The sequence below is a fragment of the Trichomonas vaginalis genome, chromosome VI, assembly GCF_026262505.1.
Source record: "Trichomonas vaginalis G3 chromosome VI, whole genome shotgun sequence".
Taxonomy (NCBI): Eukaryota; Parabasalia; order Trichomonadida; family Trichomonadidae; genus Trichomonas; species Trichomonas vaginalis.
In genome coordinates, this window is record NC_067208.1 from 11372120 (window position 1) to 11395898 (window position 23779).

General features: G+C 34.3%; 10 protein-coding genes and 1 pseudogene across 11 annotated transcripts, besides 3 other annotated features; 6 read left to right on the forward strand and 5 right to left on the reverse strand.

Annotated features, from left to right (window-relative positions):
* Window positions 1–550: 550 nt before the first annotated feature.
* Window positions 551–1854: a mobile genetic element.
* Window positions 631–1758, reverse strand: TVAGG3_0846170 (Mariner transposase; the record flags this gene model as incomplete). The annotated part of the gene is made up of 1 exon (XM_051249060.1): window positions 631–1758. The coding sequence occupies one exon, from the start codon at window positions 1756–1758 to the stop codon at window positions 631–633; it is 1128 nt and encodes a 375-aa protein (XP_051084535.1).
* An 868-nt stretch (window positions 1855–2722) lies between the features above and the next one.
* Window positions 2723–3952, reverse strand: TVAGG3_0846190 (uncharacterized protein; the record flags this gene model as incomplete). The annotated part of the gene is made up of 1 exon (XM_001327596.2): window positions 2723–3952. One exon carries the CDS (start codon window positions 3950–3952, stop codon window positions 2723–2725), a length of 1230 nt encoding a protein of 409 aa, XP_001327631.1.
* Window positions 3953–4458: 506 nt separating this feature from the next.
* On the forward strand, window positions 4459–5700 carry TVAGG3_0846200 (methionine adenosyltransferase (MAT) family; the record flags this gene model as incomplete). Its single annotated transcript, XM_001327595.1, has 1 exon — window positions 4477–5634. One exon carries the CDS (start codon window positions 4477–4479, stop codon window positions 5632–5634), a length of 1158 nt encoding a protein of 385 aa, XP_001327630.1.
* A 430-nt stretch (window positions 5701–6130) lies between these two features.
* On the reverse strand, window positions 6131–7117 carry TVAGG3_0846210 (protein serine/threonine kinase protein; the record flags this gene model as incomplete). The annotated part of the gene is made up of 1 exon (XM_001327594.1): window positions 6182–7117. The coding sequence occupies one exon, from the start codon at window positions 7115–7117 to the stop codon at window positions 6182–6184; it is 936 nt and encodes a 311-aa protein (XP_001327629.1).
* A 772-nt stretch (window positions 7118–7889) lies between these two features.
* On the reverse strand, window positions 7890–10823 carry TVAGG3_0846220 (uncharacterized protein; the record flags this gene model as incomplete). The annotated part of the gene is made up of 1 exon (XM_001327593.1): window positions 7890–10823. One exon carries the CDS (start codon window positions 10821–10823, stop codon window positions 7890–7892), a length of 2934 nt encoding a protein of 977 aa, XP_001327628.1.
* A 576-nt stretch (window positions 10824–11399) lies between these two features.
* TVAGG3_0846230 (PQ-loop repeat-containing protein 1-like protein family) lies at window positions 11400–12375 on the forward strand (the record flags this gene model as incomplete). The annotated part of the gene is made up of 1 exon (XM_001327592.1): window positions 11401–12204. One exon carries the CDS (start codon window positions 11401–11403, stop codon window positions 12202–12204), a length of 804 nt encoding a protein of 267 aa, XP_001327627.1.
* A 524-nt stretch (window positions 12376–12899) lies between these two features.
* TVAGG3_0846240 (uncharacterized protein) lies at window positions 12900–14111 on the forward strand (the record flags this gene model as incomplete). Its single annotated transcript, XM_001327591.1, has 1 exon — window positions 12900–14111. One exon carries the CDS (start codon window positions 12900–12902, stop codon window positions 14109–14111), a length of 1212 nt encoding a protein of 403 aa, XP_001327626.1.
* Window positions 14112–14957: 846 nt separating this feature from the next.
* Window positions 14958–15482, forward strand: TVAGG3_0846250 (uncharacterized protein; the record flags this gene model as incomplete). The annotated part of the gene is made up of 1 exon (XM_001327590.2): window positions 15035–15451. The coding sequence occupies one exon, from the start codon at window positions 15035–15037 to the stop codon at window positions 15449–15451; it is 417 nt and encodes a 138-aa protein (XP_001327625.1).
* A 234-nt stretch (window positions 15483–15716) lies between these two features.
* Window positions 15717–17037, reverse strand: TVAGG3_0846260 (uncharacterized protein; the record flags this gene model as incomplete). The annotated part of the gene is made up of 1 exon (XM_001327589.1): window positions 15717–16928. One exon carries the CDS (start codon window positions 16926–16928, stop codon window positions 15717–15719), a length of 1212 nt encoding a protein of 403 aa, XP_001327624.1.
* A 549-nt stretch (window positions 17038–17586) lies between these two features.
* Window positions 17587–18458: a mobile genetic element.
* Window positions 18459–19174: 716 nt separating this feature from the next.
* Window positions 19175–23779: part of a mobile genetic element that runs on past the window's edge.
* TVAGG3_0846290 lies at window positions 19668–22872 on the forward strand (annotated as a pseudogene). The gene has a single exon. A coding segment is annotated over exon 1 (3205 nt).
* Window positions 22914–23712, forward strand: TVAGG3_0846300 (uncharacterized protein; the record flags this gene model as incomplete). The annotated part of the gene is made up of 1 exon (XM_051249061.1): window positions 22914–23712. A coding segment is annotated over one exon (799 nt), but the record flags the coding sequence as incomplete, so codon positions are not given.

Genomic DNA, 23779 nt, shown 5'->3' on the forward strand with positions numbered 1-23779 from the left:
TTTTTTCTATTGTTTTCAAACTTTCGGGCTTACTATAAAATAGTGGTCATGAATAGTAACTATTTTATTAAAATTGTTTTGTAAATATGTTATTAAAATTTAAACATTTACTTCTTTTAAAAAAATGTAACAGTAATTTATTTATAAAAATAAGAGAGATGAGGTGAAAAAAACTATTAATGGTAATGCTTAGGTCTTATTTTGAAATTCCTGACAAATTCAAAATCAACTTCATTTGTTGCATAATATTTCTTAACAAAGAGATTAATTTCGATTTTATTACTTTGATGGTCACAATAATCAGTTCCGAGTATTGACACTTTATAATTTCCATCTTTTGTTTTAGGTGGTATTGAATGACTTATTATATATGTTGAATTGGTTAACTTCTTTACTGGTATACTAATTATGTGATAATTTCCATATGATGTAGTAATTGACTTTAAATTAGTATTATCTAGATGTTCATATGATAAATAGATTTCAACTGTTTCTCCAGGTTTGTATCTTCTGTTTGTGCCATTGATTAATTTAATAAAAAACTTATCTATAGGGTGTCCAAAGGTGTGTTTAGCACAAACCTGAATACTGCGAATAGAAATAAACAAGTTACATATATATAAAGTTTATTTAAATATAATCACCATTGGATTCAATCACGCGTTCGCAGCGATCGATCCAGGCTTGAAAGACACGCTTTAAATCATCATGAGAAAATTGCTCAAATTGCTCTCTTACAAAATTTTCAAGATCATCTGGACTCGCGAATTCGCGTCCTTCAGCTCTCTTTTTTAGCGTGCCGAATAAATAAAAGTCAGAGGGTGCAATATCAGGTGAATAAATTGGGTTTGGAACAACTTTGACATTGTTTTCCACCAAGTAATTCATTACCTTATGACTTTTGTGAACTCTTGAATTATCAAAATGAATTGCAAACTTTTGTTTTTGTTGTTTGGATTTCTCAAACTCATCAGAATTGATAATTTGAGTAAGAACATTGTCAATTAGATACTGAGCATTCATTGTATTAGGTTTTTGAAGAATATCAATTGTGATGATGCCATTCACGCCCCAAAAAACCGACAACATCATCATTGGTGTGTCAATTTTTTTCTTCGGGAATGTTTGCGGATTTTCATCCTTCGGGATCCACATGATTTTGGCTTCTGTTGCATATTGAAACCAAGACTCGTCCCATGTTACTAAAAAGCGAAACTTCTTGGATTGATACGCACCCAATATAGAGAGGAGCTCTTTAGAAGATTGGACTCTAGATTTTTTTTGAACTGAATTAAGGTTGTGCGGAACCCAACGTGTATACGCTAGTTTGTAGTTCAAATAATTGTGCAGATAATAACTGACTGTTGTACTTGGTATCTTTGTCATCTCCTCTATCCTTCTGAGTGATGCTCTTGGGTCTTCATCTAGCGCTTGAAGAATTGCTTTGATTTTTCTTTGATCCGGCGATTTTTTGTCAATTTTTATGATGGGCGCCTTTTTGTTCATGAAGTGATACATCCTAACATGATACGTTACAGTGGAATAGCTAGGAGCATCCATACCGAAGCATTTTACCAATGTCTCGTAGATTTTTTTACAGTCTTTGCATTTTTTTGCAAGAGCGAGGATGTTTTCTTTATGATTCATTAAAAAAATGAAAAAAATCCCGCCAAAATTTCCCGCGAAACCGCCTCTTGTCTCAAAATTCATTTTATATCCCGGCATGGCGCCAAAATACAACATACTCATCATATACATATATTCATATTTTTTATTATATATTTATAATCAGCATATATCTCCTTTAATAGTCTCATATAGAGCGCTGTGCTAAACGCACCTTTGGACACCCTATATATTCTTTTTAAACGCTTGTTTGTCTGGTGATATGAGATTAAGAATTGGATCGTTAAATAGATATGAAAAGTGTAATATATAATTTTCTGAGATTTTATTTGTTTCGTCTATTGCCCATATTGTTATACGGTGATGGTTATTTTCTGAGAAATTTGATGGAAATGTGGCGTTATAAGATATATCATGAATTTTATTGTCTGTAATATTATAAGTATTTGCTTGTTTTGGTTGTTCACCATCGAATTGATAGAAAATTGTAACATTTCCGTTTGCATCATCATCTTTGAGATTTCCTACAAAATGAAACTCTTTGCTTGTGTTCTTCCATAGAACTTGATTATCAGCTGTTGTGATATTAAGAATTGGAGGATTGAATTTAAATTTGAAGTACTATTTACTTCGGTACTATTTTTGTTTCCATCACTTACAATTAAATAAATGGTATTATTTCCTTCATGAAGATAATTCGGAACATTGATATCTAGATTTGTTCTTAGGTAAATTGATGGTTCTAATTTAATTGATTTTAGATTTTGATATTCTTCGTCTTCAAATTTGTACATAATTACAGCATTTTTTGCACCATTTATATCTCCAATACGAACATTGATTTCCATTGGAGTTAATCCATTTTTGAAGAATTCTAGAGGAGAAATATCATTTATAACTATCTCAGGAGGTGAATTATGTTCAAATCCGAAAATAAAATTTTGAACATTCGATTTCACTCCTCTCTCATCTTGTGCCCAAATTGTGATTTTGTGTTGTCCTTCATTGGTGGTTGATGGAATTTGAAATGTGAAGTTGAATTGATGTTTTTCATTTGAACTTTCTACTTGGATTAGTGATGATGTCACGTTAGTTGTTAATTCATCATCAAACATGTATAAAACAGAAAGTTGGCCAGTGTGGTAAGGATGTGAAACAAATCCTGTGACATTGATGATATCATCAACAAAATCAGTGTATGACTCTTTAGGCGCTTGTGAAACTTCAATTTTAGGAATATCGAATAAATAAGAAAAGTTTTTGTGACTATTGACGTTCTGTTGTTAAAGTCTGTTACCCATATTCTAAAAGAATGATTGTTACCTTCTGTCATATCTGATGGGAATTCGACAGGATAACTATCTTCAATAGCTTTATTTAGTTCCATCGGAAAATTATTTATTATTGTATTAACTTCATAATCATCAAATTGATAGAAAATGCTAACATTATGACATTCATAATCACATTTCATTGTTCCTTCCATATTAAATTCTGTATTATCATTCTTTTTGAACGTTTGATTGTCAGGAGTGGTGATATTGAGAATTGGTTTATTAAAAAAGTATAAAAATGAAGTATTGATTGTCTCGCTAAAATGACCATTATATGTTGCATAAAAGTTAATATAATTAGTGCCATCTAGTAAATATCTATTGTCTAAACGGGTAGAACTTGGGATAATTCTTGTATAATTTTGGATTTGAGCATTAACGTACGCTAAATAATCTCCATAATTATTGAAGTAAAGGTATAATGTAACTGTTGCTGACTTTTCTGGAATTGATACGATAACTGAAAACTGCATTAAAGGGTAACCTCCATTGCCCTCTCTATATTCTAATGGAGTAAGTTCTATATCAGACAGATTAATTTGTGGTGAATGTCCAATTGTGAAACTTAAGGGTCTTCCAAAATATTCATCGGAAGTGGAAATTTTCAAAATAATTGTGTGATCACCGATAGGTAAACGAGAAATATCATACTCTTGATCTACAACATCTTTTTGAGTAATTTGTCTGTTAGTAATCTGAATACTGGATGTATTATATCGAGCAACAATATCTACTGTACTACTTGGCATACTACTAAGTGTGTAAGAAAGCTTCAAAGGTTCAGTTGCTGGGTATTTAAAAAAGTACTTATTAGCTCTTAGATTCCAAATTAGAACGTTAGCATTTTCAAGTAAATTCTTCTTATAATTATTATTGTAACATAATTTTATGGCGTGATTACTCTGTATTGTTCGGTTGTTCCATTGAATTGAAATTTCAATAATTTGTTTTTCGGAATTGATGTGATATAAAAAGGAATCTGTTGATGACATATCAAAAAACTCATTTTCTTCGTTGTATGTGATGAAAAAACCGAACTTATTTTTGTCGACGGTAAATTTTGGATTTTCGATAGTAATTCGTTGTTCAACAGACACTAACTGTGTATAATTTCTTTGATTTTGAATACGATAAGAGAATTGTTTGTTATCTTGGTGGATTTCGAAATGACAACCTGCAAGTTCGAAATGGTTTGCTTCATCACTAGGAACAGTAGCGCTCTGGAGGCCAACTGAATACACTGAAGAGTATTTAATACTCCTATTAAAATCATTTCATAACCGAAGAAAGGATAACATTTTTGCCAATACTCTCAAATTGAAATTTTCCCTAAATTTTTGAGGTTTCTCATTGAAACATATAAATGATTGGAAGAATGTCAACATGTTAGCAACAATAACATTTTAATATATATATCTAAACCACTAAGAATGCTTCACACCCGTAAAGTGTCATCTATGTCTTTTCAATAAACCTCAGAAATTAATTTGAATACCGCGGTCCGGAATTTTTGCTGATGTCTCAACACTTGCTTTTCACCAGCGAGTCCGTTACAGAAGGTCACCCAGACAAGATGTGTGACATTATCTCAGACACAATTCTTGATGCCTGTCTTGCCCAGGATCCACTTTCAAAAGTAGCATGTGAAACATGCACAAAGACAGGCATTGTCTGCCTTCTCGGTGAGATTACATCCAATGCTCACCTTGACTACCAGAAGCTCGTTCGTGATGCTGTCCGCAACATCGGTTACACATCATCCAAGCTCTGCTTCGACGCTGACACATGCGCTGTCATGGTTTCCGTTAGCCAGCAGTCCGCTGATATTGCTCAAGCTGTTCACCTTAACAAGGCTGCTGAAGAACTCGGTGCTGGTGATCAAGGCATCATGTTCGGCTATGCCACAGATGAAACAAAGGAACTCTTCCCACTTACACACGTTCTTGCCCACAACCTTGCTCGCAAGCTCACAGAAGTCCGCAAGAACGGAACACTCCCATTCCTTGGTCCAGATGGCAAGACACAAGTTACAGTTGAGTACGAAAGAACAGATGGCCATCTCAAGCCACTCCGTATCCACACAGTCCTTATCTCTACGATGCACACAGATGATGTCACATTAGAGAAGCTTCGTGTTGCCGTTAAGGAGCACGTCATTGATGCAGTTCTTCCAAAGGAGCTCGTCGATGACAAGACAATTCTTCATATCAACCCAGGTGGCCGCTTTGTTATCGGTGGTCCACTTGGTGACTCTGGTCTTACTGGTCGTAAGATTATCGTCGACAGTTACGGTGGTTGGGGAGCGCACGGCGGTGGTGCTTTCTCAGGAAAGGACCCATCAAAAGTCGATCGCTCTGCATGTTATGCTGCCCGTTGGGTTGCCAAGAGCCTTGTTGCAGCTGGCCTTTGCTCTCGTTGCTTAGTTCAGCTCTCCTACGCTATTGGTGTTGCCCATCCCCTTTCTGTCTTTGTCGATACTTACGGAACTGGTAAAGGAAAGACCGATGAGGAGCTCGTTGAAATCATTAACAAGAACTTCGATCTCAGACCATACGCTATCATCCGCGATCTCGACCTTCTTCGCCCAATTTACGCTCAAACTGCTGCTTATGGTCACTTCGGCCGCACTGATATCGATCTCCCATGGGAAAAGGTCAAAGAGATCAAGTTCTAAGATTTTCAACAGAGTTTTATAGAATTTATTATTAATTTCATTTTAAATTTTTATTAGATTTATCACTTGCTCCTTAGGAGTCAGTGCTTCTTGGGCTGGATGATTTTATGTCATCCCCTTTGTTTTGTGGTTTCATTTTTTTGACTGTGATTTTCATAGCCCAAGTAGTATTTCTCCACTTTTTGCTAATTTTCTTTTTGATTTTTGATTCACACTATGTGTTATATTTATTTTTCGAATTATTTTCATTTTCTAAAATTTCAATAATTGTAAACGAAATTCTATTCAAAATGATAAAACTCAAGGTTTATTTCTAAGTTGATATTACAACCAGAACTAGAGACTTTGTGTAGATTAATAGTTTGCATAGATGAATAGATTTGCATTAAATCGATCCATTTTTTCTTGAATTTCTTTAAAATTATCATTAAATTTCGTTCAAAAATTAGTTATTGTAAGCGGTTACATGAAAGATGAAGTAGTTAATATATATATACTCATGTTTAACATAAAAAAATAATATTTACAAACAATAAATAGCATGAAATTAGTGTGCAAGTAAGCATAGAGATGAACTTGACACTGGGCTTATTCTGGAGCAAATTAGCTGTCTTCTGCATGAAAATGGTTTGATAATTGAAGAAAATTGTTTCCTCTTTTGTAACATCTGGTTTCCATTTTTGTTATTGTTGGAATTAAGCTTCAATGATGGGAAATAAGAGCTTTTGAGCAGTTCTGAAACAGTGGCTCTTTGTTCTGGATCAACGACCAAACATCTTGAAACGAGCTTGGTCAAATGAGAATTCGGTATCAAACTTGTATTCCAGCTTCCGTCTAATATCTTCCTCATTAGCATTGGCTCGGAAGTGTCGAAAAATGGAAAAGACTTTGTAATTATGTAGAACAATGTAACTCCTAAGGCCCAAATATCGGAGGCGAATGGGTTGTAGTGCTTTTGCATTAATTGTTCTGGTGCCATAAAAAGAATAGTTCCTTTATGATCTGAAATGGCGTTGGAATCTTCTAATATAGCGGATAGGCCGAAATCGCTGAGCTTAATTCTTCCATAGCTATCGATAAGGAAATTTTGAGGCTTGATATCGCAATGAGCAATTCTCTTATCGTGGCAAGCTTTTACGGACATGATTGTATCGTATAAGATTCTCTCGAGCTCACGGTGGGAAATGTCCTTTCTTTCATGAATCATTTTGAACAAATCGTTAGGACAAAATTCCATAATTAGATAAACGCTTCCTTCAAAGCGAAAATACTGATATACATTGACTGACCTCTGGTCATCTGTTGTTTTCATGCACTCCAGTTCAGCTTCCCTGAAGCATTTTTCTGGAATCTTTTTCATCGCGAATTTCATCTGGTAACGATTATGGTAGACAGAGTAAACTTCACCATAAGCACCTTTTGCAAGTGGCTGTTCAACAACAATATTTTTTTGCAAAAGGAAATTGATTTCTTTCTCGTTCATGAAAAAATGATTTTCTATGTTCGGTAAAGAAATATTCAATTCTCATGGGTGTATTTCAAATTGAGAGATTAAGTGACTAATCACAGTAATAAAATTGCGGGTTATATATAGTATGCAATAATTTATGGAATTTATAATTTGAATAAATTACGCTTCTTCTGAAATTTAACAGTTTCAATTCAGAAGTGGCGAAAATTTGATAAGAAACTTTTGTTTCTATAAAAGAATTTTAATATAAAATTAATATATAACTGATTTAGAGACTTGAAAGTGCGGTGGGGTTTTTATAACTTCTCAAAACCATTCAGAATTCAAAATCTTGATTGTTATAAAATTTGATAAAGTTTCTAGAATATTCATAATATATATTAATTATTTAAAATAATTAAAAATCTAACGTGCTTTTTATTGAATTACTTTCTTATTGCTTTTATATCTTCAGTTAAATTTATATTGATATAAAATAAATAATATGCTTTATAGATTCCACTACAATATATGTTAAATTCGTGATTTGAAGAGAATTTGCAACCGCTTATGTGATCATTGCATCATATTTTCATTTATTAATAAGTAATAATAAGGGGCAGACCAGAAATTCATAATTTTTATGGGGTTAATTTTCCTTTTTGATTCGCACAATTCTTGTCGGTACTTGAGAGTGATTATTACTTTGCATATAGTTTTGACTAGCAGTAATAAAACGAAATTCATATAAAAAGAACATTTTATTTTCAAAAAAAAATATAATAAAATTACATTATTCCTCAAATTATGCAAAGCACTTCAATGTAAGTGTTTCTGCCACTGACAATATATCGATTGGTTTTGATCTAACGCCTTTGATAAGCTCAGCTCTTGCAATATCTTTTTCAAGAAGAATTTCTTTCCTGTGGCTAGCAGCATACATGAAAATAGTTGTAGAAATTGTTTCAGAAAGATTTTCTGCAGCTACAATTCTTTCATCAAGTATTGGACACCAGAATTTTGTATCTTTTGTGATTGTCTTGCAAGAATAGAATCTTTCGTCAACAGGTCTTACAACAATCAAAAGCTCTGACTTAGGAATAGATTTGTGCTTTGTGTTAAGGAAAAGTGGAGATTCACAGAAAATAATTGTGCAAAGATCAGCATTTTCAGCTTCATTTCTATCGTAAACAACTGTTAACAAGCCAAACTGTACGGCTGGTTTGCTATTTCTGTCAGCAAATTGGTGTGTTGTTCCAATTAACTGCATAAACTTCTGAAGCAAAGGAGTTTCAGTTGTTGAAAGCTTGATTCCGTCATTATCTGCATCAATGACTGGGATGAACAGTGTAGAAGCTGTTGGAATTGCATCGAATTTTGAGATAATATCCGAAACATCCTCTTCTATACGAGAAACGTTAGTATAAAGACCTGTACTGATAAGGAAGTCAACGGCTTTATGTCTAAGCTTATCTGTTCTGTCTTCCTTTGTAAGTTTCCTCGATTTGACGTAATTGTAATCTTTGTAATAATTTCTTTCCAAGAAATTGTTATCGAAGCACTTGTTTTCTTTCATCTGATCAACAAGATTGACAATGTCTTTGTCATCGGAAATTTCGGAATTCTGACATTTGTCAGATGTCAAATATTTGTCAGAATTTATGTCAGAATAATTTGTATTATCAATGGAATAATTTGGATCAACGAATTCATCCTTGATCTCCCACATGAAGAAGCCGCGGGGCTCTCTCACGTGGATGGTGAAGCTGTCACTTCTCTTTGTATCGCCTACAACTGTAATCAAAGCCGTTTCTCCGGACTTAAATGTTGCAATTGGAGGAAGAGTCAATGTTTCTTGATTATCGCCCGCGGATTCTGTACAATACTCGCTAATACCTTTAATCATCTGTGATTGGAACGATCTATTGAGAGATCTGCCGCATAATAATCTTGAAATTGTCTGGCATTGAATTGGATCGATCAACTGTTCATCGGATAGCTGGGCAAGGAAGTCCAGAAGGTCAACAGAGATCTTTGGATCGAAAATTGCGTCATACCACTTTGTAATTTGAGAAATCAAAACTAAAAACGCGGATCTGAGCCTTGTTTCGCTTATGTTTGTTCTTACAACCTGTAAAAATGTTGTAAGGATCTCCAAAATTGAGTCTTTGAGATTATGATACGCTGGAGCTGAAGCAATCATGTAACAGATGGCTGAAATGACGTCAAATGATGTTGTTGTCTCTTCATTTCTCCATGTCAACTTTTTGTCTGAAATATTCAAAGTATACTTCTTAATTGCAGTTACGAAGTCAGGAAGTGACTGGCGAAGGAGTATATTGTGAACATTTAGTGTTGCCCATTGAACTGTGCTCTTATTTAATAAGGTTGTTGAAATTGTAGGTGAAATTTTGAGAGTTTCGGCTTCATCCATCAAAAGAACAGAGAAAGAAGCCCAGAATGAGAGCCATAGGTTCTGATTGGGGTCAAATTGTTCAATCGCGTTCATCATCATGTCAAATATTTCTGATGAAACGAATCTTCTGAACAAAAGGTATCCGTTGTTAAGTATTGACATGAGAATTTGATTGTTACCGCGTTGGATCAGCTCCAAAAGCGTTGCAAGAAGGATTTCGCTCCAATCTTTCGAAGTATACAAATCCCAATCGCCTGCAATGCTCATCAGTGACTTTATTATCAATGTCTGGCCAGCGGTGAAGTCAGTATCGAAGCAGTTGAAACACCACTTGCTGAATAATTTGAAAAATACTGATGCTGGGAACAAAGGCTGGAATAAAGCGGGGGAAGAGCGAGGATGGCTGGAGCAGCAGTCAACGAGATCTTGTACAGTTCGTGAAAAATTACCAAATAATTCTTGAGTCGAAGTTACTGAACTAAACTCGATGCAGTCGATGAATCTCTGTAGCTGGAAACCAACTAATGTAAGTTCTTCGATGTTTACGTCAGTTCTGTATTCCAAAGTAGGAGTAAAAAGTAAATTTAGAAGTTTCTTCCAAACATCGATAAGACAGACATGCCAAGATGTTAAGAAGTCTTCTGATGATGACCATGATTTGGTAAATTTGTAAAAAACTTCCCAGATTTCTTGTGTTGTTAATTTTGAGTTAATTAAAGTTGTGTAGAGTAAAGCGAAGCACTTGCTAAGTAATAAATTTTTAGTAGATGATTCTGCAAGCACTGATATTGATTCTGGTTGTGATAAAAAGTCACATGCGCCGATTAAAATTCGAACAAGAACTGCCCATGTTTCATCATCGAAAATTGAGCCGAGTTCTGCTTGGTATCTATTAAAATCGTTTAATAAAATCAAAATTAATTCGCGTCTTGGCGCTGGATGTGAATTATCGTTTCTATACTCAAAAATCTGTGATAAATATCTAAAAATTTGGCGTGCGTATGAATTTCTTGTCTTTAAGTCTTTAAAAAATGTTTCATCTGTGAGCCAATGACGAAAGATTGTTAAACATTCATTTAATGTTTCATTGTAAAGAGTTGGCAATGAAAGTGCATAAGCTAAAACTTGCATAACCCAATCAATTGAGAATTCTGTCTCAATTTTTGGATTTGCTCCGTTGTTTGAAAAATTCGAAATAATTGAAACAGCAACAGTCGATGCGACATCGTTACTGAAGATTGTGAGTACTTCATCAGTTGTTGATGGTTCTAAAACTCCGCAATCTAAAATATGTTGAAGAATTAATCTTGATTTTTTCGTCATTTTAAGAGCAAAAAGTGACAAGCAGGTAATCATTACGTGTCAGATTTCAGAATTTTTTTTATCGAGAACTAAATCTGAGGATGGCCATAAATCCTTGCATGTGCAATCAATAACTTATGCTTTTTATATAGATATACATAAATTTCATTTTAACTATTTTAGGCTCATATGAATGTTTCATCGAAAGTTATTGTTGAGATTTAAACTAGACTGCAATATACTCATCATAGCCTAAACTTTATGTTAGCTATCTTATTGCCTAATGGATTCAATTCTTTCTCTGTGTTTCATAAAAAAACTCAATATTTGAGAGAAATGAAATAGTTAACACTCATGTTACCCCTGGGTTACGGTTAAATTAAAGCCCTTGAAATGTAAGAGATGTAATAGCACTTTCGGATGATTCCATCAGAGCATATATTCGTTTTACAAATTATTTTGCCATATCAACAATGCGTGTTAAATTGATGTCAAATCTCAAATTTTCCTTACATAAAAATGAAAACGTTCAATTCACTTAGTATATTATAATTGCATAAAATTATTCCATTAGCTGATTTCTCGAAAAAGTGTCATCATGAGTGCTCTCTTTGCCCTTGATCTTATATCGATACAGCTATTCAGATACATTCCAAACTTGCCATATCATGTTATGACAGGTCTTGTAATTGTTTGTCCTACGATTGGTTATATAGATCAGTTCAAAACTTTAATTCAAACGAAAAATTCTCGTGTTTTCAATCTTACATCAGGACTTATATTACTTGCTGCTAACTTTATGCGATTTTTGTATTGGATTTACGAGCCTTTTCTTCCATATTTGCTTGGTCAATCAGTTGCCGTATTTTCATTGCAATTGCTAATGGGAATATGGTCATTTAACTACTCACAATTACCAAAATCTCATACTCAAACACGTTTTAGGCCTCAAATTAGAGGTTTGAAGTCTCTATTAGACATTTTTAATTTAGCTTCAGGTTTTGAATTTGTATCATCAGTAATAGTATACGGGTTGATAATAACTGGCGTTTATATATTAATGTGCCTTATTCTTACAACACATAAAGTAAATTCGATTATTATAATCGTTTCAAACGTTGTCGAGACCACAGTGTCATTGCCGATGTTCATACTAATTGTATTCAAGCATGACATCCTTGGAATATCAATAGTCCTTTTAGTTCAATACGCATTTGGAGATTTACTAAAAATTATCATGTTCAGCTTCAGTGGAGCTGGCTGGGCTTTCTTGTTTGGAGCCATTTTGCAATTCTCTATTGATTCTACAAATATTATAGCATTTTTCATTCTTTCCAAATTAGGAAAGAAAACAGAAGCTATAGATGAACAGATACTTCTTCGGTCTGATGTCGAGTTATGAAAAATGGCTATTTTCTGTTTATTTGAATTAATTTGTTAATATTTTTATGAATATAGCTGTTTAGACCAAATTCATGACTAGCATGTCTCTATTGTTATTGTTGAATTATTGATGTTTAATATTATTACTCATGTTATATTTTTTTCATCAAAAATTAGATTTAAAATGTTATGTTTAAATAAATAACCTTTTTATGTTACTTTTCTAAGAGATTTTGAAGTACTTGAAACAAATATCAACAAGTAGAAGCAATTTTAAGAAATAAAATATGATATCATTTTTAAGTAAAAAGAATTACCTATCACGTGCATATTTTACAGTTGTAGTTTCATAAAAGGCGTCGTATCATTCAACAGGTGAAGCAATGAACAAAGCTCCAAAAAAGAGAAATGAAAATTGAAATAAGTCACAGTGATAAGTTAGAATTCCAAGCTGAAACTTAATAACTCATATAGTATGTACACCCATGTATTATAATGAATATGGAAACTTTCTACAATTCAGCCTTGGACTTGTCAGCTTATAGTTATCGTTAAAGAATAACGTGTTTTTTGTTGACTACTTTTCTTTTAGTAATGATACAACTCATACAATATATTTTGTTAAATCTTCTCTTCTCAAATGATTCACACTTTTATTCAATTTTGTGTGGTATTTGAAAAGAACTTATCGTTAAAAATGCGACTCATTTTTGAATGTTAAGTCTATTAATAACCATTGCTCATTCCTATTCAGTAAGTTCCACAGGCTACCATTATGTGAATATATCAAGCTCAGGCACTGAGATTACATTCAATCTTGAATCCGTATCAGATTACGATTATTATCTAGTATTTGTCGATAGTCCAATATATTTAATAATTGATGATACAGTTTTAAGTAACAGAGTCTACAAGCTCCAATCCACATATGGAACATATACAATTGCAAGTACTACTGGCGAATCAGCTGAATTTGGAGCTTTTCTTATCGCAAAAACATATGATTTTCTTGAATTCTGGATTAAACCAGCTTCAGAATCATACACAATGACGCAAGATACATATTCTACCACTCAAGATTGTTATTTAATTATTCTCGATTCTAATACGTTTAATGTATATTTAACAAAAAACGGCGATAGTAATGACGTTTATTATTCAGTTTCTGGTGGTAAGCCAAATACCTTGTTAACATCTAGCGGACTTTATAACAATAAGGCTGTTACACTAAATTATAAACAAAATAAACAAACAACAGCTTCCCAAACTTATTCAATATTATCATATTATCTTAACACAATCTATAACTATCAATTATATGACGATAGTAAACCGAAACGTACATTTTCAACCGGAACCACTATTGGATATTTTCCTTCCCCGATGAGTGGTGGCACATCCTCTGGTTCATCTATTTCACTGGGATTAAATTCATTTTCCATTTCGACGAGCACTACATATTCAATTCCAGTAAGTACATTACTTGTTTTCACTAAATCTGATTCTATTTCCGGCGAAGCAATTTGTGGTTCTGAATCTCTTAGTATTCTTGGTTCATCAGGTATCAAAGCTATTGCATTTTTAAATAAAGGTACACTTATGTTAACATCAACAAGTGGAACAAAAACATGTAATTTTATCGCTTACGACTATTCGCACAAAGTTTATTATTGTAATCATGTAACAATCATTTCCGGTACAGTTAAATACACGGTGAGTGTTGGAGGCAGTGATACATATTGCGTTGTATCTGCTTTCTCTGATGGGCATCTTGATATTGATTCGGATGGGCAAACTCATTTTTCATTTGGTGTAGATAAAACATTGGTATATGATAAAACAGAATCTGATCAACATATAACTAATCCTGTTATAACATATGTAAGAAGGGAAAAACATATGCCAACAAGATCGAGTTTGAATTAAGTGGATCATCAAGTGACGAAAATTTTGCTATTGATGGTTCCGAGTCAAAATACGATTTTTACACTATTTCTTATTCATCATATCAACAGATGAATTTAGGCAAGGCAGTTGGAAAAGCAAAAGTTGGCGGCCTTAAACCATGGGCAATTGCTCTTATTGTTATCTTTGTTATAATTGCTTTTATTATTCTTATATGCTTAATTTGCGTCTGTTGCTGTGGCAAAAGATGCTGTTGTTGCTCATCATCAAAAGTATCAGCATCAAATGAAGAGAATAATACACATCCTGCCCAAAGCGAATCATCATCAAACAAAAATAATGAATCACACCCTCCCCAAAGGACATCATATTCAAATAACAATAACTCTTCATATCCTGCTCAAATGGCTTCATCTTCAAATAACAATAATTCATCATATCCTGCTCAAATGGCTTCATCTTCAAATAACAATAACTCTTCATATCCTGCCCAAATGGCTTCATCTTCAAATAACAATAATTCATCATATCCTGCTCAAATGGCTTCATCATCAAATAACAATAATTCATCATATCCTGCTCAAATGGCTTCATCTTCAAATAACAATAACTCTTCATATTCTGCCCAAATGGCTTCATCATCAAATAACAATAATTCATCATATCCTGCTCAAATTGCTTCATCTTCAAATAACAATAACTCTTCATATCCTGCCCAAATGGCTTCATCTTCAAATAACAATAATTCATCATATCCTTCTCAAATTGCTTCATCTTCAAATAACAATAATTCATCATATCCTGCTCAAAGGACATCATCTTCAAATAACAATAATTCATCATATCCTTCTCAAATTGCTTCATCTTCAAATAACAATAACTCTTCATATCCTGCTCAAAGGACATCATCTTCAAATAACAATAACTCATCATATCCTGCATAAATGGCTTCATCTTCAAACAACAATAGCCAAACACGTCCAGTTCAAAGAGTTGAAGAAAGCAGCACAACTACGATTAAAGTTAACGTCGTTAATACAATATATATTCAACAACCACAGCAAGCTCAGCCTAATTATATTCCACCACCTCCTCAAACTCCTGTTTACGTCGTTTCACCACAGCAACCTGTTTATGGAGCACCCCCTCAACAACCCGTTTATGCAGTACCTCCACAACAGCCAGTATATGCAGCACCTCCGCCTGTTTATGGAGCTCTTCAACAACAACCTGTTTATGCAGCACCCCCACCTATTTATGGAGCTCCTCCTCAACAACCGGCAGCTTATATAGCTCCAGCACCAACTCCATCATATAAGGCCCCAGATTCAAAAGATAACTATTACAATCCATTCAACTAAATAAAATGTTATTATATCTTTAATAGATGAATATATTATAATTTGTTTAAAGATATCAATTTGGGAACAAAAATTCCTATAAAATCAGGAATTCTTTTCCAAACTCTATATTTTTCGTGCTGTCAGTGCCAGAACTTGTCCTCTAGTAGCATTTTAATCTTGCCATATAGGGAAATACTCAGATCACATTCTATAAAAGATATTAATCATTCAGCAAATAAATCAAAAGTTTAACTCAACAAAATATAGCAAAATCAATAAATGTTTATTCATTTGCGGTTTTCTTTTCTTTTTTGATCAATTTCTTGATCTTTTTGTTCAATACTTTGGAAAACGAGTCCCAAACGAAAGGATGAGTCATTTCATATCCAAGAACTCTATCCATGCTATCTTGTATTGATTGTATGACCTTGTACGCATTGTTTGCTATTTTAATTTCAGGAATTTTCTTATCATATCTTTTCTTGTCTTCGAAAAGCTTCTTGAAGGCGCTTTCCACGCATTTCACTGCTGGATCCAGTATGTCCAACCTCGAAACGTTCAAGAAACAGTAGAAATCTACCAAATCAAGACCAACTAAGTTAGAAATGCACCAAAAGTCTTCTTTTCCACCACTTACAGGTGTTATCTGGAAAGGAACATCTATTTCGTTCAGCATTGCTATTACGAAAGGGTCTTCAGACTTAATCTTTGTCCCGTTTACGTAAACAGCCAAATAAAGACAGGAGGAGTCATCTTTGGTCGGTGAAACGACCAATTGAGCAAAATTTGAGATGTTCAGTTCATTTAGTGATGAAACACCGTAATAATACGACTGGATTGAGAACCAATCGAAGTACTCCGTGATCTGAAGTGTTTTCTCTTCAAGACTTTCAAGGATGTCTGGTTTTTGTGATGCAATTCTTCGGAATAATAATAAATCTGAGCCAGCACTGATAATTGCGGTCAATCTTGGCTTGAATGGTAATGAGAAGATCATTCCTTCAATGATATTCTTGTAATTACTCTCGATTGAACCTGAAATTGCAAATTCAACCATAAAATGAGGATAATCAAGGGTTTTAGCTTGTAGCATCGATATTGCATTGGTATCCCTGTTGTAACAGACTGTAATCTCTTCGTTGTTCGAGTAGATCTTCATTAAAGGTAAAGAATTTGCGTCAATTGGAGGTTGTTGAACTGTTACTTGAGTTTTTGAACGTATTAAGGATTCTACCATCATTTTGAGTGTATCTAAGTCAAGTGGGATGGGGTAACTAACTGCAATTCTGATTCCCATCGCATTATTATCCAAATTAACGATATTTACTGCGATTTTCTCGAGAAAGTCGAATGGTATGAAAGAAATGAATAAGGAAATGACTGATCCGATATCACATGGAGATTTGTTTTCTGTTGAGAACCCTTTTTCCGTTAAATCTGTGAAATACTCTAATAAATTTGAGTAAGAGACTTCCCCGTCATTGGTAAACCTCATTTTAGTATCCCAGTCGTATAAATCCTTATTCTTATAGAATTTTTCCAAAAAGAGGCCGAAATCGGAATTCGACATCTCGACCACTTTTAATTACAACATCAATGAGTTATCTTCAAAATAGTGTCTAAAAATATATGTAATGAATGATCATTATCATAATACCACTGAATAATGTGTTCATGTTGTTTATTTAAAAATATTCTCTTTATTGTTTAATTTTTGGTCATGCATCATTTGCTCCATGATTTAACAGAAGAAAATGGGCATATTATCAATCTACAATAATGAAATTGGCCAATTTTACAGTGTAAAATCTTATAAAACATATTAAATCTTGAAATTTTGTTATGAATATATTTGGAATTAGGCCTGTTCATACGGTAACCGATGGTAAATCCGCATGGAATCCGCTGCAATGGTAAACTTTTTAGAAATTTCGGAATAAAAAATGTACGGAATTATTTTCGCGATTTTGTCCAGGCCTATTTGGAATGGATTTTTGTCCATATTGATGAATGTTTGGTTTAATTTATGTTCCTACCCAACCCTCACCCTATGGGGTGGATTTTTGGAGAGTAGTTGGTAAATGGCTTAAAATTTTTTTTGAAAATTAACCTTAGATTTTTGGTCTATTCGTCTGAATCAAAATTGGTAAAGATTTTCGCGTTTTGAAAGCGGAAAACGCATTTTTGGAATGCACAGATTCCGAATCACACGGAAAAATTAGGCTTTAATAAGAAAAATAGACAATTTATGAAGTAACAAAGCATATAGTATTATAAAAATGAAAAACTATTTTCTCATAGGAAAGTAAAAAATAACGTATATTTGTAGTGAGTAGGTATGCATCGAGCCTACTCACAACAAAAATTTTTTATTCGTTCTCTGGCCAGTAAAGAGCCAGAGAACCACATCTGCATTAACTTGTGCTGAAGTTTTTTGGATTTCCTTTCTCATTTGAGGAAAATCCAGATAACTTCAGCACAAACGAATTACAGACATATTCTCTCGCTCTTTGTGGGCCAAGTACCACAACTACATTACACTAGGGCAGAGTTCTTCCGAGGCCTCTTATCATATGAGAGACTTCGGAAAAACTATGCTCTATTCGAGTAAAAGTACATTCTCTGACACATAAATTGTTAGAGACCACAACTACATTATACTAGGGCAGAGTTCTTCCGAGGCCTCTCATCAAATGAGAGACTTCGGAAGAACTCTGCCCTATTCGATTAATTACAGAATCCTAGACCTTTTGAGACCAGGAAAGAGTAGTAAGAGTACTTTAAGGCAATGCTCATTACGAAGTCTCTCATCGAATGAGAGATTTCGTAATGAACATTGCCCATTTCAAGCAAATTTACTCCCCTAACCCTCGGAGGTTAAGGGAGTAGTACTACAGTCAACGAGGGCAATAACGTATAACTAATATCGACAGAAGCACAGTAACTACGCAGACTAGCTACGCTATCCTAGCAGCTAGGCTGCATAGTTATTGTGCTTCTGGCTTGCGCAACCCTCATGGAAGACCGATTAGAGATCTCCCGCCGAAATCACTTGCTGATATGGATGGAACAGCACTATGATTGGCCAGATCAAAGGCTGAGTAGCATCCCAGCAAGTGGATAGTCGGCGGTGACTCCAGCTGTGGTCCACCATGAGATTATGGCAATTTTGTATTTTGGCAGGAAATATTTATGCAAAAAATGAAAATATATGACCACAATATGATGCTCCACGATCATTTTTAATTTTATAGAAATTTGATCGACAGAAATTGAAATACTGATATTTCCAAAAATTTCTATACGAAAAAAATTCAAAACTGAAATTTATTCCACTTATAGTATAACAATGCTTATTATTTAATCTAAAATGCTATCATTATTTTTTTACGAAATTGAGTTAATGGTGCACCATTTTTTATTATTGATTTATAAATAAAATTCTTCTTATATGCCAATTATTGAATCAAATATATCAACTTTTTTCAGAAGTGTAAACCTGGGTATAAAACCGCCAGGTTTTACCGGCCAAAACCACATTCAAATTTCAAAACCTACTCTTAAATTTTGAATGTGGTACCATTGTTTTTTTTTACCCTCTTACCTCAGATAGCGAATAATGTGAAATATAAGCATATTATTAGGACATATATATGTTTATCTAGAAAAACGACATACAAATCCTAAATTTATGAATAATATATCTAATAAACTAGGATTCTATGATTATTTGAGCATCATAAAAAAAAAAAAAAAAAAAAAAAAAAAAAGGTAGTGGGGCTTCCAGGCACTTCGTGCCTTCTAGCCCTGAGGATGATTGGTATAATGAAGTTTTTTTTTCTTGGGGTGTCCTTCCAGGCACTTCGTGCCTTCTAGCCCACATAAATGAAGTTTTTATTCGGAGGTCTTCCAGGAGCTTTTCACAAATTATATATGTTTTCATGTTTTGTCAAGACTTCATCGTAAATGTTTTGTCATGATTTCTTCGTAAATGTTTTGTCAAGACTTCTTCGTAAAATCAGACAAAAATAATGTTTAGGGTAGAAGGTTAGATATAACCTCTTTTCTAACCTCTTTTCTACCCTCTTGAATTTTCAAGACTTCTTCGTCATAGGCACGGAGATAGGACGGTTATTTTACAAAACTGACAACACTTTGACCGAGTAGTTTTTTGTGCTGAACAAAAAGTGTCATATAAACATCTGTCAAAAACCGCTTTTTAACTTCACTTAAAATGCCACGTAAGCTACGTAAGAATATACGTAAGAGGAAGAGAGCATTGAAACATCCAATAGTAAAACTGACACCACAACAACAGTTGCAACAACAAATTATGAATGACCCCACTATGTTGCAACAAATGTCAAGCAACCCTATGCTTTTAAACCGAGTTATTGGTGCACAGAGTGGAGGTTTAAGAGCGGCACTTTTAGCGAAAATGGCAGGCTATGGTGGAGCTGCAGACGGAACAGCTTATAACCCTCAAAGTCAAATGAATTTGAGTTCACTCAAAAATCAAATAACAGATGTCAAAAAGTCAAACATAGACATACAGAAACAAATAAGTGAAAACGAAAGAAACTAGAATATGACAGACACACAAAGAAACTCAATGAGTTAAACGTAGAGAAAAAGAAGAAAAAGAACAACTGAAAGAACTAAGTACAGAGGAATATGCGAAAAAAGTGTCAGAAAAAGCAGCAGAAGTAGCAAAAATGGAACAAGATGTTATAAATTTGAAAAACCATACTACTCAATATAAAGTACTGAAAGATGAAGAGATAAAACAAAAAGCCCTGAAGACATATATGGATAGCGATGAGTATAAAAAAGAAGTTGAAGCAAATGTAAAGGCAGAAAAACTTTTACAGTTGCAAAACCAAACCGTACAGTATGAAAACTTAGCACAAGAAAGTAAAAATAACGACGCAGCTATGCAAAAGGCAATGAAAAGCGCAGAATATATAAAAGCTAACAATGACTGGTTAGATGCCCAAGCCAACGCTAAAGCAGCCCAACTCATAGGGTCAATAAGGACAAAAATACAAGCGGATGAAGATAGTTCAAATGAAGCTTTAACAAATGCTGACTTTAAGAACGCTTTCGAAGCTCTTCATAGTAAGGTGAAACAAGTGAACGACTTCTCATCTGGAAAGAAACTGAAGTCTGAAGGTTTCGACAAAGAGTTAAAAGAAGTAGCACAAAATATGACGAAAATAACAGATGCAGCAACGAGACAGGCAGTTCAAAGTGCCTATGACGCCGTTAGAGCAACTGTTGTGAAAAGTCAAGAAAAAGAGTTACAACAGACCAAAACAGACCTAGTAAATGCTTTCTTAAAAACGAAAAGTCAGGTAGGACATTACGCTGCAGATGGAACATATGTGCCAGCTGGTGGAACTTATATACCACCAAACCCTCCAAGAGAAGCACCTGCACCAGGACTACCTAGAACATTTACATCGTCACATGGACACAGACACAGGCATGCACCAAAACCAACAGTTCAAAACCCTGCACAACAACAACAACAACAACAACCAACACAACAACCAACAGTTCAAAACCCTGCACAACAACCACCTCCACAACCAGCACAACAACCACAAACAGAGCAAGGACATAAAAGAAGTAGAGAACAAGGAAACCAAGAATTCTTAAAAATGCTTAAAGAAGAGTGTGGTTTCCCAGATAGTATTGACTTTAGTGACAGATATAAAGAAGCTATTGGAAAGTTCAAGGATGGAAATACTGACCCGAACCTATTTAGCTTTATGGCTCAGCACCAAAACGGATATAATCTCAAACCTGGAAAATACAAGCTCGCTAAGGGATATGATTTAATAGCATATCATCCAAATGACATGGATGAATTTACTCCGAGATATTTGATGTCAGAGCTAAATGACAATTCAACTTTCGTCATGAAATGCGTAAAAAATAGAGACGGAACGAAAGAACAAAAGCTTATGAATGCGGATGACGTAGATAGGGAAATTGTTGAAAACGGTCTCGGAATATATGAAATGCCAGCAGATGAGGTACAAGAAACTCCACAGGAAGAAGTTCAGATACAACCAGACATGGAAGAAATAGTTCAGCAACAACAGCTAGAAGAGCCTGAAGGAAACGAACAAGTCACTCCTTTGGAAACTAACTTCACAGAACTAGATGAAGATTTGGAACAGCCGAAAAATCTTGACCCTCAACAAGAGTATGCGGAGAATATGGAATATTTCCAAGAGTCTAAAAAAAATTCGGCTGACATAGTAGAAGAATATCGAAAAATGTTTGCCGACATACAAAAGACTCCAACACCAGATGAAAATATTCAGCATAGAATGGAAGAACTGAAAAAAAATGTACACAAATACAACAACCCTTTTTACTTACGAGCATTTAACGTTCAATCTTCGGATGAACTCGGTGAAGATAAAAGGTTAAATTTCAAGAAAACATATAGAAATGAAACATTGTTTAAAGTTCATTCAGAACCTAACCAAGATGGAAACAAACCTACTTTTGTTTCTGCAGACGATGGAACTACAATGAGATGGGGTCATAAAGCTAACCCGGATAGGTGGTTCATAAACTTACAACCTCAATTCCAAGAAGTTGTAGACGCAATGGAAGTGAATGGTGAACCAGATATAGCTGGTATTTTCAGCGCGGCTTTAATGCCATTGAAAGATATGAAACATGCAGATATTTTGGACCAGTATGAAATGAACATGGCTGATGGAAATATAACACCTGACGTTCTAAAACATTTATCTCAAAGAACTACACAGAACCATAGAGATGGTATATTTGGTGAAGAGTTTAGAAAGAAAGTTAGGGAGGGAGAAGGAAGAGAACCTATTGTACATGACCTTGCAAATGAAAGTTTACAAAATGTCATAAAAACTTACTTTGCAGACAATGAACCGAGAAGGGATGAATATTTAAGAAAACTCAAATGGACAGTACCAGATGAAATGTTAGTATTGAAAAACATGTTCCTTGACAAAATAAAACCAACTACAGAAATAAACGACGCAAGACTGAAAGATTGGGTAAAAGCTTTCCCATTCACAAAAGATATAGTTGGTAACATGGAAAGAAAACCAGAATGGCTACAAAAACATATATTTGGAAACGAGCATATTCCATATGGACAGGCACTGTTTGAAGAGCTTGAACCGGAAACTCAGGAAAGAGTCATGCAAACAATACGCGAAGACTCAAATACAGACTATGACAAACTCTTTCTAGGATATAGGTTACCTGAGATGGGCGACCAGAGCCAAAAGGCAAAAAGGACATGGGAAATTTGCAACATACTAGATGAACATAATGCAAAGATGCAACAACTTCAAGCAGAGGGCAATGAAGGAAAAAGAAGAGTTAAAAACTCAGTCAGGAAGAAAGTAAAGCTTGGTCCACGTGGGTTCTATTATGACATATAAATCCAACTATTCTATATTTTTACCCATATGAAATGTACGCCGCTCAGAATATAACGCCAACAGTTTTGGATGCCATGAATGGAAATGTTTCCGAATGGTATAACGAATGCGACAATGCCATTAGAAGGTCAGAAATAGTTCCTGGAACTTACGAATATACAACTGCTGTTTCTTATGGAAACGTAGGTGAGTTTGGAGAAGGTTCTTCAACAACAGTAGATATTGCATGCGACAGGTTTCATATAATTTCTATTGACAACTCATTCTTATACGTGGAACAAGACATTGAAATAAAACCTTCTGCCAAGTTGTCTGACAAGAAAGGTTGCAATGGAATTTTCTATGTCGGATACCAATATGCTCCAGAAGTTTTCATGGGATATAAGATATATTCTAACTCTGACTTAGTTCAAACAGTAACATGGGCAAACTATGAATGGTTCGCTTTGAGAAACTCAGTACAACCACAAGCTAGAGAACAAACAGACCAGTATGCAACTATTGAGAAAATAAGAAGACTTGACCCTAACGTTCCAGGAGTTTATGTTGACCTTTCTGGACAAAATGCAGCAGCAGTAACCAAAGTAAAATTGAAACTTAGAGTTCCTTTGTCATCTTTCCTCATCTTCAGGTTTTTAAGATACTTGCCAAACTGGGCAGGAAAAATTTCTATCGAACTTACTCCAAGCAAAAATAACTTAGTCATTGCACCAACACAAGACCCATTCACTCTTACAGAAGTAGTGGGAACAAATAAAATGTCATTCGCCGACTTTTGCAAAAACAAAGTTGACTTAGACTTTGGTTTCTCAAACCTCAACACTGAAGTAAACTATTATTTCAATGCTGCTGGAGATGCTTGGGACCCAGTTAAGTTCACATGCGAAAAATTTGAATG